Source organism: Eretmochelys imbricata, chromosome 1 (assembly GCF_965152235.1).
Source record: "Eretmochelys imbricata isolate rEreImb1 chromosome 1, rEreImb1.hap1, whole genome shotgun sequence".
In the NCBI taxonomy this organism is placed as follows: Eukaryota; Metazoa; Chordata; order Testudines; family Cheloniidae; genus Eretmochelys; species Eretmochelys imbricata.
The window spans coordinates 332,425,549-332,443,331 of NC_135572.1; the positions used below are offsets into that span (position 1 = coordinate 332,425,549).

The 17,783-nt window shown below is 42.8% G+C and overlaps 1 protein-coding gene across 4 annotated transcripts in view; it reads right to left on the minus strand.

The window, feature by feature from the left end:
* Positions 1–14,901, minus strand: part of HBP1 (HMG-box transcription factor 1) — a 33,409-nt gene extending 18,508 nt beyond the window's left edge. The window contains exons 1-7 of one of the 4 annotated variants that reach the window (XM_077835406.1): positions 12,998–13,013; positions 9,586–9,848; positions 6,483–6,675; positions 4,951–5,185; positions 2,888–3,020; positions 1,334–1,445; positions 1,099–1,211 (exon numbers count right to left, since the gene is read on the minus strand). In XM_077835406.1, the coding sequence (XP_077691532.1) occupies positions 1,099–1,211; positions 1,334–1,445; positions 2,888–3,020; positions 4,951–5,185; positions 6,483–6,675; positions 9,586–9,588 (789 nt within the window). In that variant the 5' untranslated portion in view covers positions 9,589–9,848; positions 12,998–13,013. Of the gene's footprint in view, positions 1–1,098; positions 1,212–1,333; positions 1,446–2,887; positions 3,021–4,950; positions 5,186–6,482; positions 6,676–9,585; positions 9,849–10,792; positions 10,815–12,997; positions 13,085–14,847 lie in introns of those variants that run through there. The other 3 variants (XM_077835397.1, XM_077835415.1, XM_077835426.1) reach the window with 3 other exon arrangements.
* Positions 14,902–17,783: the final 2,882 nt, after the last annotated feature.

The following is a 17,783-nucleotide window of genomic DNA, read 5'->3' on the forward strand; positions in this document are numbered from 1 at the left end:
CCTGGCACCAGCCCCACTTCCACTGACTGGGAAAGGGGAACACTGGGGTGCGGTGCTGATGGACCCAATGGGGCTATAAACAATGCAAGCCCTGGCAAAGGCCTGAAGCAAAGGCAATCTAAGGACAGAAAAGCAGAGGAGCCACCTGATATGCCACCAGCATGGAAACAGTCAGTGCTAGCACTGCCCTTGTTGGTACTGGACTCAACGGATGCCCTGGGGCCAGAACCGTGGTACAGGGTCTCTGACCTCCCTGCACAGTACCAGAGAGTGGTTGACATGACCTGCTCTAATCTGCACATTGGCATTCACACTGTGCTAGTCTGTGCTCCTCCAGGAGGAGGCAGATGACCTTGAATGGCCTCAATTGGTCTTATGTGATCTTTTCCTTGGCGCACCTTAGGGGAACAACTACCCTGTCTGCTCCAGCTCCAGACAGCACTCTCAGAACCCAAAGGCAACCTCCGATCCAATGTAGGCCTCAGAGCTGAACCAAGCCACCTGGCCTGTTCAAGCAGGTGCTGCTTTAGACGAAGATCCCTCACCACCTGAATCCGCATCGTGAACAATTTGCGAACGCTCCTTGACATGGGCTTCGCCTACGCACAGCAAGCACCGTGTGAGATGGGAATCGCTTCCCCACATGACAGATAATGTTTAAACCCTGGTGAGAGCATCTCCAGGGAAATACTTCAACTAAAGCTAACTAACAAGAAGTCTAACACACACTATACTAAGGATACTAATTAACTATATACAAACTAAAAAAAGTCACTAAGAAATAGAGAAGTTGTGAGGTTGGGAACCACACGGAGCTCTGACTCCAGCCACAGCTGATAAGAAGGAACTGAGGGGAGTCACGGCAGCGCTGACTCATAAAGCCAGGGGAGGGTTTATGAGCACCTGTCTCTTATGGGTACTGCTAAACAAAATTCTCCTGCTCCAGTGCGCTGGGCACACAGGCACCTAAGCAGAATACACAGCTGCATCTACTCAAAAAAAGAACCCTCCTGATGCAACAAGACGTGGATAATGTTGCACACAATATAAGCACTGTACTTCGGTTACTGCAAAGGATTCAATACATTAAAGGACTACCTTGTAAGTTCCCATTAGGAGATCGTCCTCTTTTTCACAGCCTTCAGCTGTAACAAAATGTTCAACTGTCTGCCAGTCTTTGTTGTGTCCTTTGTGAAAACATAAACGTGTGCCTGATGTTTGAAAAAAAAAAAAAAAAAAAAGTCAGTAAGTTTCTGTCAAAAGAAGGAGCTGTTATTTAAAAAAAAAAAATAAAAAAAAAATAAAAAGGATCCTACAATGAATGCTATGTTACCTTTTAAAAAACAGTGCCAAACAGTTGAGGGCCAAGAATGGCACCATCCTAGATCATCGTCATCTGAAAGCGACGACATGCAGAAAATACCAGACTCTGATTCACTACTTGCCTATTCAGAAAACAAAAATATATAAATGATTTAACAAATATCTTTAGGTCTAATTCTGAAAATATTTATGCATGTGCTTAACTTTTACACACTGACTTCAAGCCGAGGATTCTAAAATGAGGATTCCTTGGAAACAGGGATACAATGGCTCAAGGGAAGGGGAGCAAATCTGAACCAGTGCTCAATTTCATGCTTGTCTATTTGAGGAACAGAGCCATCACCTTTCTGGCCAAGGTCTAGACACCATTTTTTTCACAACCCTTTGACTCCATTCCTCAGTCAGCTACAGGGAACACTTTTGCAATACCCAATGCATCCCATCATCCCACAATGTGCCTAAATGTGTTGTCAGTCTCCAGGGCCTCATACTCTTTCCACAAAAGCCAATGAGAGTTTTGCCACAGAGTTTAGTGGGAACAGGATCAGACCCAAAGACGAACAGACAGCAGTTAGAGCTAAGAAACATACATGGCAATCTATGTTCCCTGTAGAGCCACGCAACAAGCTCTCAAGGGTTGTGCAGGCAGGCGGGGAGAGGCGCCTCTTCCTTGGCCCAGCCCAGTTCCGCCAGAGCTGCTGGGTAGAGGAGCTCCTCCCTCAGCTTAGCACAGCCCCACTGGAGAGAGGCACCCAGCCCCCGACCCGGCCCTGCCCTGCTGCTGCAGTTGGGGAGAGGTGCCTCTCACCCGACCCCGAGCTGCTGTGGCTATAGAGGGCTAGGAGTAGGGGGGAGAGGAAGTCCTCTCGTCCCACGGCAGCCTACGCCCCAAACCCCCCATCCCAGAGCCTGTACTCCTTGCACCTCAACCCTCTGCCCTAGCCCTGAGTCCCCTCCTACACCCCAATCTCCTCATCCCCACCCTACAGCATGTGTCACCAACCAGAGCTCTCACCCCCCACCCCAACCCTCTGCCCCAGCCCTGAGCCCCTTCCCACACTCCGAACCCGTCAGCCCCACCCCTACCACATGAATTTTGTTATGTGCACCAATATGACCATATTGGTGCACATAACAAAATTCAATCCGCAAATGGACATAAAAAATTAGAGGGAACACCAATGGCAATGAAGATCATGATCTTGAGGCTGGTCCTTTGTTCATATCTTTAAGGGTTTGGGGCATCGCTTCTTTCATAATACAAACACATGTAGGATCAAAATATAATAATTAAATAAGAACTTATTATTTCCTCCTCTGCATTTCCTATTACACCTACTCTGTATATGTTTTAGATTGTAATCTCTTTGGGTAACAGACTTATTTTTGTCTCGGGTACAAGCTGGTGATAAAAAAAATAATGATAATGGGGAATCTAGCTTACAATAGGAAGGATGTTAGGAATGCATACATTTTATTCTTGTACTTTCTTCTGTTTCTGAAAACTTTTGTCTACCTGTCCTGATTCTTCACATAATTTAACAAGCATTTCAGGACAACTCACCCTTTCATGTCTGACTGGTATTTCATCTAAGTGATGCTTAGAGAAGCTAGAATCACTCTTTGAGGATCCTGGTGGTGGACGTGCATAGGAATGTAAACTTTTGCTTGTTGCTATTATATGAACAGGAGATGATCTACAATGAAAAATTAATTTTTATTAAAATAAAACTTGGTATTTTGGCATCACAAGATTATGCTATTACTCTAAATAGATTTACTTTTACAATTATTTTTCATATAGAAATTTCAATCCAAAAGACAATACTCTTTGTCTACAGCCAAACTTTGTGCATAAACATCTTGCTTGTGTTAACATTTTACACACAGACATATACACACAACTTTCCCTTATACACAGTTGAATTTATCATTAAACCATTCCATCCAAAATAGGCAGACATTTAGCACATTGCGTAGGAGCAATTTAATACCCATGTTTAGTGATTTAACTTGGGTTCTTAAGCTTCTATATATGCAGCCACTATGCAATCTGCCCTAGTGACTGCATATATAAGCCATAAGCCACCCCATCTACCATACACCATAAAAGTCTTCACACTTTCATCACACAATTATTTGCAGTTTTTCTTCCGGAATTATGACTTTAGTCCATACCTTTCCTTAGCGTCTCAGCCAATTTCTAATACAACCAGGTATGCATGACAATAACAATGCAGAAAGTTTTTAAAAAAGGACAAGATCATTCCTTACCCAAATGAGAAGTTACCCTAAAAATACAATATATTGCCATAGTTCTGCTGCTGCGGCATCATTCCCACACTTACATGTGGGAGGACTGGCGCTGCATAGACCGGAGAGCCGTAAGAAACAAGCCAACACCCCAGACTCCAACTAAACCCGAAGAGCAGCTTTCAATCTAAGCACCGTTTGCCACAAGTCTGGTTGGCTCTCATGCTATGCTTCCACTACTTGTGACACAAGGTATGTCTACAGTGCAACTGGGAGGTATGATTGCAGCACATGTAGAAATACTCAAGCATGCTTTGATCTAGCTAGATCAATGCTAGTTTGGGTAGGTCTACACATGCTGCAATCACACCTCCCGATTGCAGTGCAGATATACCTACAGTCTCTCATACAGCTGCACAGCAGGACGAGTATATTGTGATCTCTTTGTGGTGAGAGACTGCCTAGCACTGTTCAACTTCATTCCATATAGACAATTATGAAGCTGCTGCAATAGGCTCTAAAACGGGTGGGGAAACTACGGCCCGGGGGCCACATCCGGCATTCCAGACATTTTAATCCACCCCTCGAGCTCCTGCTGGGGAGTGAGGTCTGGGGCTTGCCCTGCTCTGGCACTCCAGCCAGGAAGCACGGTCAGGCATTTGCCCTGCTCTGCACGTGCCGTGGGTTCGCACAGCTCCAGGAAGCAGCAGCATGTCCCCCTTCTGGCTCCTACATGTAGGGGCAAACAGGGGGCTCTGCACGCTGCCCCCGCCCCAAGCGCGACTCATACAGCTCCCATTGGCTGGGAACTACGGCCAATGTGAGCTGCAGGGGCGGCACCTGCGGATGGGACAGCGGGCAGAGCCACCGGCTGCGCCTCCGCATAGGAGCTGGAGACGGGACATGCTGCTGCTTCCAGGAGCTGCCTGAGGTAAACGCTGCCTGTAGCCTGCACCCCCGACCCCTTCCATTGCCCCAACCCCCTGCCCCAGCCTTGATCCCCCTCCCGCCCTCCAAACCCTTTGGTCCCAGCCCGGAGTCCCCTCCCACACCCTGAAGTCCTCATTTCTGGCCCCACCCCAACCCCCAATTTCATGAGCATTCATGGCCTGCCATACCATTTCCATACCCAGATGTGGCCCTCGGACCAAAAAGTTTGCCCACCCCTGCTCTAAAAAGAGTCCCATACTGTATTCTGGGAAAGGAATGTGGCTATCATGCAGGAATGGGAAGATCAAAAACACGGTTAAAATAGGGAATGTTCAGAGCTTCAGTTGGGACACAGAGCCCTCTGAGGAACAAAGGAAATGTCTGTAACAACATAAATAATATTGCATATTTCAGAACTAAAAGAACCAAAATGAATGCTTGTACCTATTATAAAAAGAACACTGCATGAGAGGACTCTGTGGACTAGTGGCTATGTTTGCCAGTTCTGTCAACCAGTTCACCCCATTCTCACAAGAATAAGCACTTTCTGAATTGTTATTTGAGGTATGCTGGTTCCATGAAGGCCCTGAATATTCTTGATGTGAAACATCTGTACCAAGCTGAAAGAGCGCAGTTGGGGTAGAATCAGTCTGAACAGCCTGTAGTTCAGGAAGATCATCTACAAACAAGTGCACAAGAAATCATGCTTATTTCCATGGCTGAATTTTACTTTACAACAGTGGATAAAAGAATCTGTGGTGAACAAAAGGAGAAGGGACACAGTAACTTAAAAAACTTCTAAATAGCAATTATCTGTGCTTCTCAAACCCCTTTAATCACATCTATATTACTTATATAGAGCTGCAGACATGACAGTATAGAATGCCTCTCTAAACTCCTATTTTTTACTTTTAGGCAATAATTTTAATAAAAAAATTAAACTGAACAGATCCTTTCAAAGATCAAGTTATGAGCACAAATAAATACATACAAAATGTGGTTCCGATAGCAGATGCAGTATTTTTAAGGTTTAATTAGACCAACATTTAGGGGGGGAAATAGAATCAGTCTGAGCCTGATGAATCAGTAAATTAAGTTACTGTGCATCTTTACACTACACCACTTAAAATGTTCAATGAATATCAAGCACTACAATCTATCTGCTTTAACAGGAAAGCCTCTACAAAATGCTAAACATCCAGGGCTATTTCTGTAGAAGTTTCACAGCTAATCTGGAGAAACATATTTCAGAAGCCATGAATGTAGCAGTTATTCATATATATGACCAGCAGCCTACACTTTTTACATATTAAACATTCTTGCGAAAGCAAACTCCCCCATTTGTTATTTAAGTTCTTACTGCTGACAATATACACTCTACTCCTGTGTAATTTAATAACATTATTGTACTTCATGTACTGAACTACTGTGTAACTTCATATAACCTGAATATATGAATATTCACTGAATATTTTACTGATTACACATTATTCAATGATTTATATACTGCTTTTCTTGAGCATGATAGCAATGAAGCTAAATGTTCCTCTAGGCCAGAATCTGCATTTAGACTTGGACCTGGGAGATGAGATGTGAAGCTCTGTCTGTGTACTTCTTCTCTAACAAAAAGAACTTCACTGGAAGTTGTGAGCAGAAACTTACAGCCCAGAGTTAAGAAAGAAAGTTTCTGTCAACATCTGCTTGTACGTGAATGTGGCAGGAGCTGGGGATGGGCTAAACAGGGAAACCATTGTGCCTTAGAACTGTAATATGGCATGATACATCAACTATAATACTATGCATATTTCCTGTACTAATAAAAAACAGAAGTAAATGTAGAAAGAGGAAAATTCTGTCTGCTTCTGATGTTACTCCATGTGTGTAACTTGCATGGACTTCAATAGGAATTTCACACATGGAGCAGCTACAGAAGTAGGCCCTTTATGTAGCTTTTAGAAAACTATTAAATTCTTTACCAAGCTCCATGTGCTCATCACAGGATGCATATCCAGGAGAAGATGGCAGGTTCTCATTACATTTCAGTAACTCCAATGACTCACTCATCCCTGAAGTTCTCTTGTCCACTACAAACAGGAGTTTCTGTACTGCATTAGGCATTTGATTCGTCTTCACTTCCCACACCATGTTAGGATGCTTCAAATTTTCTGACTTTGAAAAGACACAAGATTACACGCATAAAAATTATGAAACATTAGGTGTGTTATGTAGCTCCATATACAAATTGTTGCCTTATCACCAAGCCCTCCCTTATCCAAAAATCTTATCTACTACTTCTGTCTAACTTCTTGTATTACCAAAATGCTTATAGTGGAGAACAAAAAGCCAATTTTAGTAAGTTTCATTACACATTTCAATTGCATTGACTGCTTGTTTTCTTCATTTCCTAGAATCTTGGTGCTGTAACATTTAAAACAAAAGGAAGATTGCTAAATGTTAGTACCGACTGTGAGAGGAACAGGTGGTTATTCCGCACAACTGCTGTTCCCTAAAGATTAGAAAACTTTCTTTTTTAGCTGTAATAATTTGGTGTATTTACTGATCTTTCAAGTAATGACGGACTAAAGCTCCTGTAACAGGATTCACGGCTACTTTCAAAAAATATCACTGAAAAGGTAATCATGGGTGTTTTATAACAGGGCAGAATACAAGGAGATGGATAACTGACAAAGAAAATTCCAAGACACAAGAAAACTAAATGTGCGCCCCATATGCACTATAATATTTTGAAGAATAATCTATTAAGAAGTGAGACTATCTTCCCTCTGCTCTACGTATACAGAAAACTGCCATCTGATGGTTAGGCAGGCTGTGGTAGAGATTATCGGAATTCATTGGCTATCAGCTGTGCACGCAGCAAGTCTGTGCTAAAATAGCCTATTTTTGTTACCATGCCCTCGTATACACTTGTTTCATCCACTTCACACCCTGTCTTTTAGATTGTATACTCTTTGGGCTGACTGCTATTTACTATGTACAGTGCCCAGTACAATGGGGCCCTGACCTGGCTAAGGCCTCTACATGCTACCACAATATAAATAATAAAAACCGACAATAATAATAATAGGGAAGATTTTCAAAGGCATACAGGACAGTTAAGCCTAACTCTCCCATTTGTTCCTTTGAAAATCTCCCACAACAAACAGATTTCCGCTACCACAATGAAATTATTTGACACTATTGCACATGTCTTATTTTCATTTATGGCCAGTTTTGGTGTGTCTGCTAAGTCATTAATGTTTTCTTTAGTGGGGAAACACGATGGCAGAGGCACTTTTGGGGCCATGAGTATTCTTCACCATTTATTAATTATTATTTATATTACTGTAGCACCATTTCAAGCTGAGGAGAGCTAAACAGGACTTCTAATTGCCTCATATACATTCAACACAAAGGATGGCAAAATAATGCCCTATGGTATTCTGCATAAGAGGGACTTCAGAAGCAGAACAACTGCCAATAACTACCCACAGGGAGGCTTCATTTAAGGCCTGAGCCAGCTATCACTGGAGTCAGTGGGAGTTTTTTCATTGACTTCAATCAGACTTCTACAATGCTATTAAAAAGCTGCACAGCCACATGAGCAATACTATCCACCTTTACCAGAAACGACATCTGTGTCAGCAACACTTTGAAGTCAACAGCATCAAGGACTTACACTCCCACACTTCTCCTCATACTTTAGTATATAGCTATCCCTTATTCAGCCAAACAGGCATAGCAAAATGCAAGGAAGCACATTACTACTGCTGTTCAGCTCTCATCAGTTCAAACCCCACAACAGTTTCACCACGAATGTCACAGAAAGGAAAACACAGACGCTAACTATAAATTAAAAAGAAAAACAAACAATTAGTAAAAATTAGTATTTGTATTCCTATTGGAAGAATTTTCTTGAAAGCATGGCCTGCTGCATTATCTCCATTGAGGACAGTAGAAATGAAAAACATCAGACTAGTGGAATGCTTAGTCTCAGGAAGGCTGCCTTGAGGAACAGTTTTCTTCATTCTATCATCTGTGAACAAAATGAATGCCCATCAACTATATGGACCAGATGGATCAGGGCTTGGATGCCTAACTTTAGACACCTATCTCTGAAAATGGCATATAGCTTTAGCTGTGATTACTGATTAGTACCATCTACTTAAAGTTATAAAGCGGCATGCTCATATTTTGGTAAAACTCTATACTTTAATCAAATGCTCAGTGATAGAAAATTGTACATAATATCAATTTGTAAGACTTTTAAAAGGATTTCTCTTAAAAAAAAAAGAATTTTTCTCATATAGTGTGAAGGGAGAAGAAGAAAGGAGTACTTTATAAATCATGCCAAACCCAATGATAAAGATCACCACCAAAAGCTGTCCAAGATGACAGCTGTCTTTTGACAACTTATGCTAATAATGGTCTGCTGCTACTGCTGCTGAATGATTTGGTCTGTCCTACACACCTGTTGACAGATTATTAGTGGCATGATAGAGATTAACACCTCTAAAAGATGTGGCTAGTCTAATGAACCCATTAGCATCCTCATGATTTTACCAGTGTAGACAAGCCATTATTATTTGATATCACACAGCTGGGAAGCGCCAACACCCTTAATTTGGTTAAAAAGAATTTGTATATGAAAAAAATCAACTCAAAGACATCTGTGCTGCACAACATATTTTAGTCCTGAATAGGCAAACCGGGATAGGGAAGAAGAACAAACAAACAAAAAAAGGCGAGGGGGAGAATCCGCTACTGTGGCATGCAATTTTTAAAAAATACCGGCTTTGTCAATCTAGTTATGTCTAGTATTAAACAATAATTTGACTCAAATCTCCTAATCAACATTTTGCCATCACCTTCTCCCCACTCCAAATTTGTTCAGCTATGCATTCACATTTTCCCAAGTCAGTTATAATCTAATTACTCAGACTTGTGTAGCTGAAAGCAGAATTTGTTCTAACAGAGCTTTGGGTGTTCTCTAGGGGACTTCACAGTGAAACGGAGAAAGTGACCTATGTACATAAACATCATTATCTAAGTGCTATATGCATCATGTCATTTTTATTTTACCATCCCTATTTCCTTCCTTCATTCTATTTTCTTTCTGGCTTTTTTCTCCCCATCCTCCATCTGGGTCTGGCCCTTCATGGGGAGCTGGGGAAGGGATCAGGACAAATCAGAGCACTATCCGTTCTTGAGGCTGTTCTCTCTTCTTTTCTGTCTATGCCCTTCTTTTCCTCCCTTCCACCTAGTTTTGCTGTCCGTTGGGTTCTCTCTGCTTCCTTCTTCTCTTCTTCCATGGATTTGTTTTTTTCTCCTTGATCTTTCTGTCCCTGCCAAAATGACGGAGTTAGTTGCTCCACAGGAAGATATTTCTCTAAAACAAATGCTAAGTTCATAATAAAATTTACCTAAAAAAATTAAAAGCCTATGACCAATACAACCTGTACAATATGCATGAGGAATACATTTTCCAGTCAGCAAATGAGTTAGTATTTCCAGCTCTCAATTTTACCCAGACAAAAATCTCTGTATGCAAAAGTCGAGAATGCCTTCGACAAATAAGAAAGAAAATAAATGGGTCCAAGTTCATTTTGCAATGTTTTATCCTGGTGGATTAAAGTCTGATCTGGGCATCATATGCTTTTTTCTTTCCCCTAGGATGTTATTGCCATGGAATAAACAGTAATTAGCTTGAGAGTACAGATGATTTTCTTTTTAATTCAGCTTCGTGCTCAAAAACATTTGTGATAAATATATTTGCTAGAAGTACAGAACTGCAGTACAACATCGTAAAAACATTTTATTTCCTTTGGTCAACAAAGACAAATGTGAATGACTGTATAAACTCAACTTTTAAACGTTAGTTGAGTTGTTCATGTTTAAGATATTGACAAAAATAAATAATGAGTTTATTTATTAGGTTATATACCTTCTATTAAAATGGATAGGTATCTCTATTCAAAAAATGGGGTTCAGAGAAACTTTTGGCAAAGGTTGAGCAACATCTACCAAAGCCACATTAAGATGGGATGTTTGGGTGAGACTATATCCTGTGGTTTTCCTTTTGGCGTTATTTTTCCCCAACCAACTGCCAAAGTCTCAGAAAACCCAGTAAGACAATATATTATGTTGCATACAGAGTATTTCAGAATTAGACATACTGAACTCCAATGACTTCATCCAATTCTACAAGCTGTCTTTTATTCTCTGAGGAGGGTCAAAGAAGTGCTAGTCTACTCAAACCATTTAAATGCCACACATAGGATCCTCTTACCTGTTTGAATTGGACAACAGTCTAATTGTCTCCAAATGAAAGTTGCATGTACATGCTTATACATTTTATTTAACCCTCAAATTACTCCTGGATCATGCAGTTCATAGGCCAGATTTTAACGGGCACTGGAAGTCTATAGGAAGTTGGACGGGAAAGGGGAGCATGTCCACCTACTGAAAGAAATTAAAAATGCTACAAGCTTCTGAGGACTAGGACATTGTTTTCATTTGGACTTTTGTGCCAGTGAACCATCACTCTTTAGAAGACATATTAGATAAGAGACTAGGTGTGAATTACAGTTTCATACATTTTAAGGCCAGAAGGGACCATTAATTCATCTTGCCTGACCTCCTGTATATCACAGGCAACAAATTTCATCCTGTTATCCCTGTATTGAGCCCAATTAATTTGTGTTTGATCAAGCATATTTTTAGACTTAGAAGTATTCAATTTTTATCAGTAAATGTTGATTTGATCATACAAATACAAACTGACCTGAAAATATTTCCAACTATAACAATCAAAATTTACAGGTAGGCAAAATAAGCAAAATGCTGCCTGAGAACCTGAAGTTTTATTTAAGAATACTTACTTTGCATATTTTGACATCTGATGTTGATAACTCATGTTGTAACAGTTATAAAACTTTTACTTTTTGAATCAATCCACCCTGGCTAATAGCCCATCATGGCTGACTCAGTGGACATGTGAATGGAATAGTTAGAAATAAAAAAGCAATATATAACAAATGTAGAAAGGGAGACATAGATAGCAATTTGCATAAATTAGAAGTTATGAAGTGCGTAATATTGATAAGGGAAGCTAAAGACAAAATTCCATGGCTAGCAAGGCTAAGTACAAGAAGGAGTTTAAGTATACCAGGAACAAAAAAAATCCTAACAGTGGTATAAGCTCTTACTAAATTGAGATGGTAAAAGTGTTCATAATGATAAAAAAAAAAAAGGCATAAGTGTACAATAAATATTTCTGTTCTATATTTAGAAAGAAGGATAATAGTATTCATATCACATAAGGAAGATGAAGTACTTTCCAGTTAATTTGTAACTGAGGAGGATGTTCAATAACGTTTAGCGTCCGGATGGATTGATTTAAAATCAAAATGATTTAAATCACTGAATTTAATCATAATTTAAATCAGCAAGCAGAAAACCTTGATTTAAATAATTGATTTTAATCTTGTTTTGCAATTGTACTTTTTTTTAAAGTTATTTTCCTAAAGAAATATTAATTCTTACTGGTTGGTAACCATTAAAACATGTTGATTTGCACCTAAATATACACCAAATTTCATGGGTTTTTTTGCTAACCAGGAGAATATATATAGAGAGAGAGATCAATTTGACCAATCTACCTAACTTACATTTATTCAGATTCTTAAGTTTTTACATGTTAGAAAATAGTGAATGATGCATCTTAGATGATTAATTTTTTACTTGTGATTTGTGTCAAGTTCTACCTGGATGGGAATTAAAACTCAATTAAATGCACAGAAACATTTTAAAATAGTTTTTTAAGTTAAATAAAACTACATTTGCTGTACTGGATACATAAAGTTTATTAAAAAATTATGAAAATATGTTTTACATATAAAACTAAATCATTTATTAAACAAAAGTAAATATTATCTGTAGTTTGTGAACTGAACTGATTGTTTATGGACACCATGTTCTTCAAGATTTTAGAACTGGTAGTTCATTCTCTCACACCTTGTTTTTATTCACAGATGGAAGAGGAAAACAAGCTTTTTTGCTTTTTCAACTCCCAACTGGTTTCTTAACTTTGAATGAATTAGTCATTGACCTAAGCCAGTGTTTTTCAATCAGAGGTAAACTACTCCTACTATCTACATCAACTCATCTAGATATTTGCCTAGTTTTACACTAGTGCATTTTATGTAGCCTGCTGAAGTTAGTACAAACTAAAATTTCATACGACTTGTTTACATTTCAATGTATAGTATATAGAGAAGTACAAGTACAATATTTATATTCTAACAGATTTTATAATTATATGATAAAAATGAGAAATAAGCAATTTTTCAGTAGTGTGCAATGACACTTTTGTATATTTATGCCTGATTTCGTATGCAAATAGTTTTTAAGTGCAGTGAAACTTAGGGGTATGCAAGACAAATCAGATTACTGAAAGGGGTACAGTAGTCTGGAAAGGTTGAGAGCCACTGACCTTTAAATTATTTGAATAAACTGAAACGAAAATAATCTCTCTGCACCTTCAGAAGAGGCTACTGACAAAAGCTAGTTTAAGACTTTATACCTGTATTTAATTCAAATAAAAAAAATCAAAAATTGTTTTCCCCCAAGAAATCATTATTATCCACCCAAAGTTGTCCTGTTCTTGATTGAAAAGCCATAAATGCACAGCCAGCTAATAATTTTTTCTTCTAGCACCCCCAATTCCCATTCTTCTGTCTAAATCAGAAGTGGGCAAACTACAGCCCATGGGACCATCCTGCCCGGCTCCTGAGCTCTCTGCCTGGGAAGCTAGTCCCCAGTCCCTCCCCAGCTTTCCAATAAGCCTGTCCTGCTGCTCTAAGTGGCCTGGTAAGTGGGGGGAGAGGGGCTTGGATGGGGCAGGGGGTCCCAGGAGGGGGCAGCCAGAGGACAAGGAGTGGGGGGGGGGGAGGAGGGGGTTGGATGGGTCGGGAGTTCTGAGGGGGGCAGTCAGGGGGCAGGAAGTGGAAGGGGGTGGATAGGGGCCAGGGGCCATGCTGTTTGCAGAGGCACAGCCTTCCCTACCCAGTCCTCCATACCATTTCGCAACCCTGATATGGCCCTTGGGCCAAAAAGTTTGCCCACGCCTGGTCCAAATATTGGTCATAATTCACCTCAGCCCACAAAGGTCCAGAAGCAAGCCATCTCTCCCATGGCCACTAGGCAACACCACGGCCTCACACATTCCCATTCTCCAGATTATCTCTGATTTTCTGATCTAGCCTCACTTCCAATTAGATTGGATAAAGGGGGGAGGGAGAGGAGGAGGTCTGCTCTATACAAACTACTGGTTGGGACTATCCCGTTTGCCCCTAATGAATGTAATTAGATCATGGTCACTAGGCAACCATCAAGTTCCAGAACAGGATTTGGGTTATTTTTATTTATAATGCAGCAGCACTTGCAGCCAGCCGCTGTCCAGACAGCAGAAAAACCTGCCCTTGACTCACAACACAAAGCAGCCTGGATGCAGGCTCCGAACCACAAGCCCAGTGGCCAGGCAGAGAGAAGCCGACGCCGGTAAGGCTGTCCCCGCAGTGGCTCGCGCAGTGACTGACCAAGGCCTGTCTGGAGGGTTTGTGAGCCACAGGCTGCCTGGCGGAAACGGGCTCCACAGCTGCCAGACCGCCCCCCCGCCCCGTCATGTGATTAGCGCCTGGAAGCTGCCCTTGTTTATAAGCCTCTCCCCAGCACGGCGCATGCGCGCAAGGCCCATTCATTCAAACTGCGTAACAACAAGCCTGGTGGGGGATGGGGAGAGTGGGGTCGCCCCGCGCCCCCGCCCTCTGGCGACTTGCACTAGGGCTCCGCGGGGGCCCTCTGCCTCTCTGTCGGATTTGATCCCCTCCGGTTCAGGTATCGCCCCCTCCCGTGCAGGGGCCACGGCGCAACACCGGCGCTGCCCCGCGGCTTCGGCGGGGGCTGGCGCAAGCGGCCGGACACCGAACTCGCGCAGGACTTCGGTGGCGCTGCGCTCCCCAGGGGTGGCCGCTGCGCTCGGAGGACCCTGCACGGGAGCGCCAGCGGGGGGGGGGGGGGGAAGGCGCTCGGGGCCCCGCCCGCCCCCGTGACAGACCCATAGATTCGGAATCTGGGTCGCGCTGAGTCGAGTCCCGGCCCCGGGCAGGAGCCCGCGACTCGGGACCCCGCGGCTGGGTGGGGGAAATGAGCCGCTGGCCCCTGAGGCGGGGAGCCCAACCAACAGCCCCCCCCGCCAGCGGCGCCTGCTCTCCTGCCCCAGCCCAGCCGCCCTCGCCCGTCCCGGCCCCTTCTCGCCTCAGCCCAAAACTTTTCAGCACTTACCAAACCCGTCGCCATTTCGAGATTCCCCTCAGATTCCCCCTCCGGCCGCTCTCCCCCTCCATCAAACCCCACCTCCCCCCGATGGGATTCGTCCTCAGTGGCCAGGACAGACACGACTCAAGGCACGGCCCCTTGCTATTGGCCTTCTGACCTGCCCGTCAGGATTCCCCCGCCAAGGGCGGGCGTGTTTTGACTTTCCTGCGCAGACGATTGCATAGAGCGGCATGTCAATCACACTAAAGTTGCGTTCCGATTGGTCAGTGGCGAAGTCCCTGCATTCTGGGAGATGTAGTTTCTTTTTCCATCGTGGGCTACTAAACAGGGAGCACCTGGACAACAAGCCCCAAAATGCGCCGCGAAGCGCTCGGCTGATAGTAAACAAGAGTCATAGGGACACGTGTATCTGCCCTTCTGGCTAACTTTACCCAGGAGACTTAGCGGGTGGCTCTACCCTTGGCAGAGAGAGGCAGTGGCTCCTCTTCAGCTCAGTGGGCACCTCGGTGTAGTGGAGCCAACCAGAGTGTTGCTCACTGCCTCCAAGACTGGGGGGAAAGAGGGGGTTCATGGGAGGCAGGCACATGCTGCCTTTTCTTATGGTGCCAAATGGGGTGGGAGGGCCCTTGTGGAACAAGTTGAGCACTGAGACTCTAAAGACCCTCTCTCGGCTATCAGAGAGGAGAGAACTAACTGCCAATGGAGTTGGAATCCACGAAGGGACTGCAGTGTTGCATCGCGTTGCGTAACTTTTAGATGTGTACAACAAAAGTCGCAGGAACGCCACTGCAATCCTTAAAGCCTGAATTAGTCATGTAGGTTCCTTGTACAATATGGGAGGAAAGATAGCTCTAAGAGAGCCATTTTAAGCTAGCTACTGGGAGATGTGCATGAGAACATTGTGTTCTAAGCTCTATCCCTCTCATAGCCCTGGTCTACAATGTGTGTGGGGGGGTGTCGACCTAAGATACACAACTCGCGTAGCTGAAGTTGGTGTATCTTAGGTCAACTTACCATGAGGACGGTGGAGAGTCGATCGCTGCCGCTCCCCCATCGACTCTGCTTCTGTTTGCATCTAGACGAGACGCGATAAATAGATCCCCAGTAGATTGATCACTTCCCGCCGATCTGGCGGGTAGTGAAGACCTGCCCAATAGACAGGTGCCTGTCTCTGCTTAATGAGCCACAAATGGGAACCCAGTGCCTGAACTCAGGTAGTTTAGGCATCTAAGGTGTTTCTTGCAAAAATGATCTAGGTGGCTGCCTCACTATACACAAAAGGGAAAAGAGATGGTGGCTTAAATACCTTTATGGATTTGGGCCTAGAAGTAGGCAGGCCACTCATGCAGTTTTAACCAGAGCTGCTTTTGTAATGTTTGTCCCCATCCAGTACTGAGACAAAACAGTTTTTGGTTTTGTCTTGTGTCAGAAGAGGGATGCCATAATGGAGAGTGCACCACTCCACCCCGTAGACGTGATCTTGCGCTTACTGTGTATGTGAGGTAACGCCAGCAGGGACTGGGCAGAGTGCTGTTCAATATGGCACCCCCATTTTGACCTCACACACATTGTGTGTGCAAGATCAGACCCAGTATGGGCAGGCCCATGCCATTCCCGGAATGTTCAGTATCCTGGAAATGCGCTAGTGGGCACCCTATCTATAAGCCCAGGAAATCAGCCATAAAAAGTGATAGGCCTAGGGGCGGGGCTTTAGATGAATCCCAATAAGCACACTGCAGGAAGCTGAGTTCAAGACAGCACAGAACAATTGAATACTAGGATTTAACTATCTTCTCTATCATCTGTATCATTGGAGAATTCAAGGTGATCAGCAGCACACATGCACACTTCCTTAATCTTACTGAATTTTAAAAAGCTTACCCTTTGCTCCTGTGGATTTAGTTACTCCAAATCATGTTTGCTGTCATCATTTTCTGTTCACAAAACTAATGATCTTGTAAGGTTCAGCTGCTTTTGCACATTTTGTAATAGCCTGCACTGGGGGTCGGGCTTTGTCCAGTCTTGGAGTGAAGAGCTGCTTTTCCCCTTCTTTCACAACAGGAGCTCTTTCACTACCAAGCTGATGTTGCACTGAGTCATAGCATAAGACTGGAAGTGACGATTTTGCTCTTGCTTGCTTTCTGACTTTAATAATACTCTGTACTTTCCTACCACCTTTCAACTTAAAATCTCAAAATGATTTACCAGCTTTAACTAATGTTCAAAAAACTCCTGTGAAGAAGGTATCCCCATTTTACAGCTGTGGAAACTGAAGCATAAATAGGTTAAGTGAATTGTCAAAGGTCAAACAATGAGTCAGTGGCAGCACTAACACTAGACCACAGCTCTCCTGACTCCCAGTCCAATGCTTTAATTATCAGACAACACTTTGGTTGCATTTAAACTGGCAGTGGTAACTGAGGCTCAAAATGTAGTCTGGGGGAAAACACAAAAAATCCCTTTCTAGGTTCCTATGCAATGCCCATCTATATCAGAGGGCCTCACGTATATTATTGAGCTTATCCTCACTGTATACCCGTTTGATTAGGAAGCATCCCCATTTACTGACAGGGAATTGAGGCATAGAGATTAAGTGAGTTGCCTAGTGTCACCCAGGAAATCTGTGGCACAGGTGGGAACAGAACCCAGATCTCTGGAGGTTGAGTGCTGTTTCCTGTCTACCAGATCTGCACCTTAAAAATTCTAATACAAACAGAAATGTTTTCCTAATTTAAAAATAATCATCAGTATCTTAATAAGAATATGAAAACTTCAATAACAAATAGCTCAGAGATTGTGTGGGGTGGATTGAAATCGGGAAGAAAAAAGAAAACATGCCATTCTTCCTTTTCCATTCCCAACCAACTCTCATCTTAGCTTTGGAGTTTGTTACAATTTGGTAACATACTATCTGAAAGAAACTAATAAGGGAATGCACACAA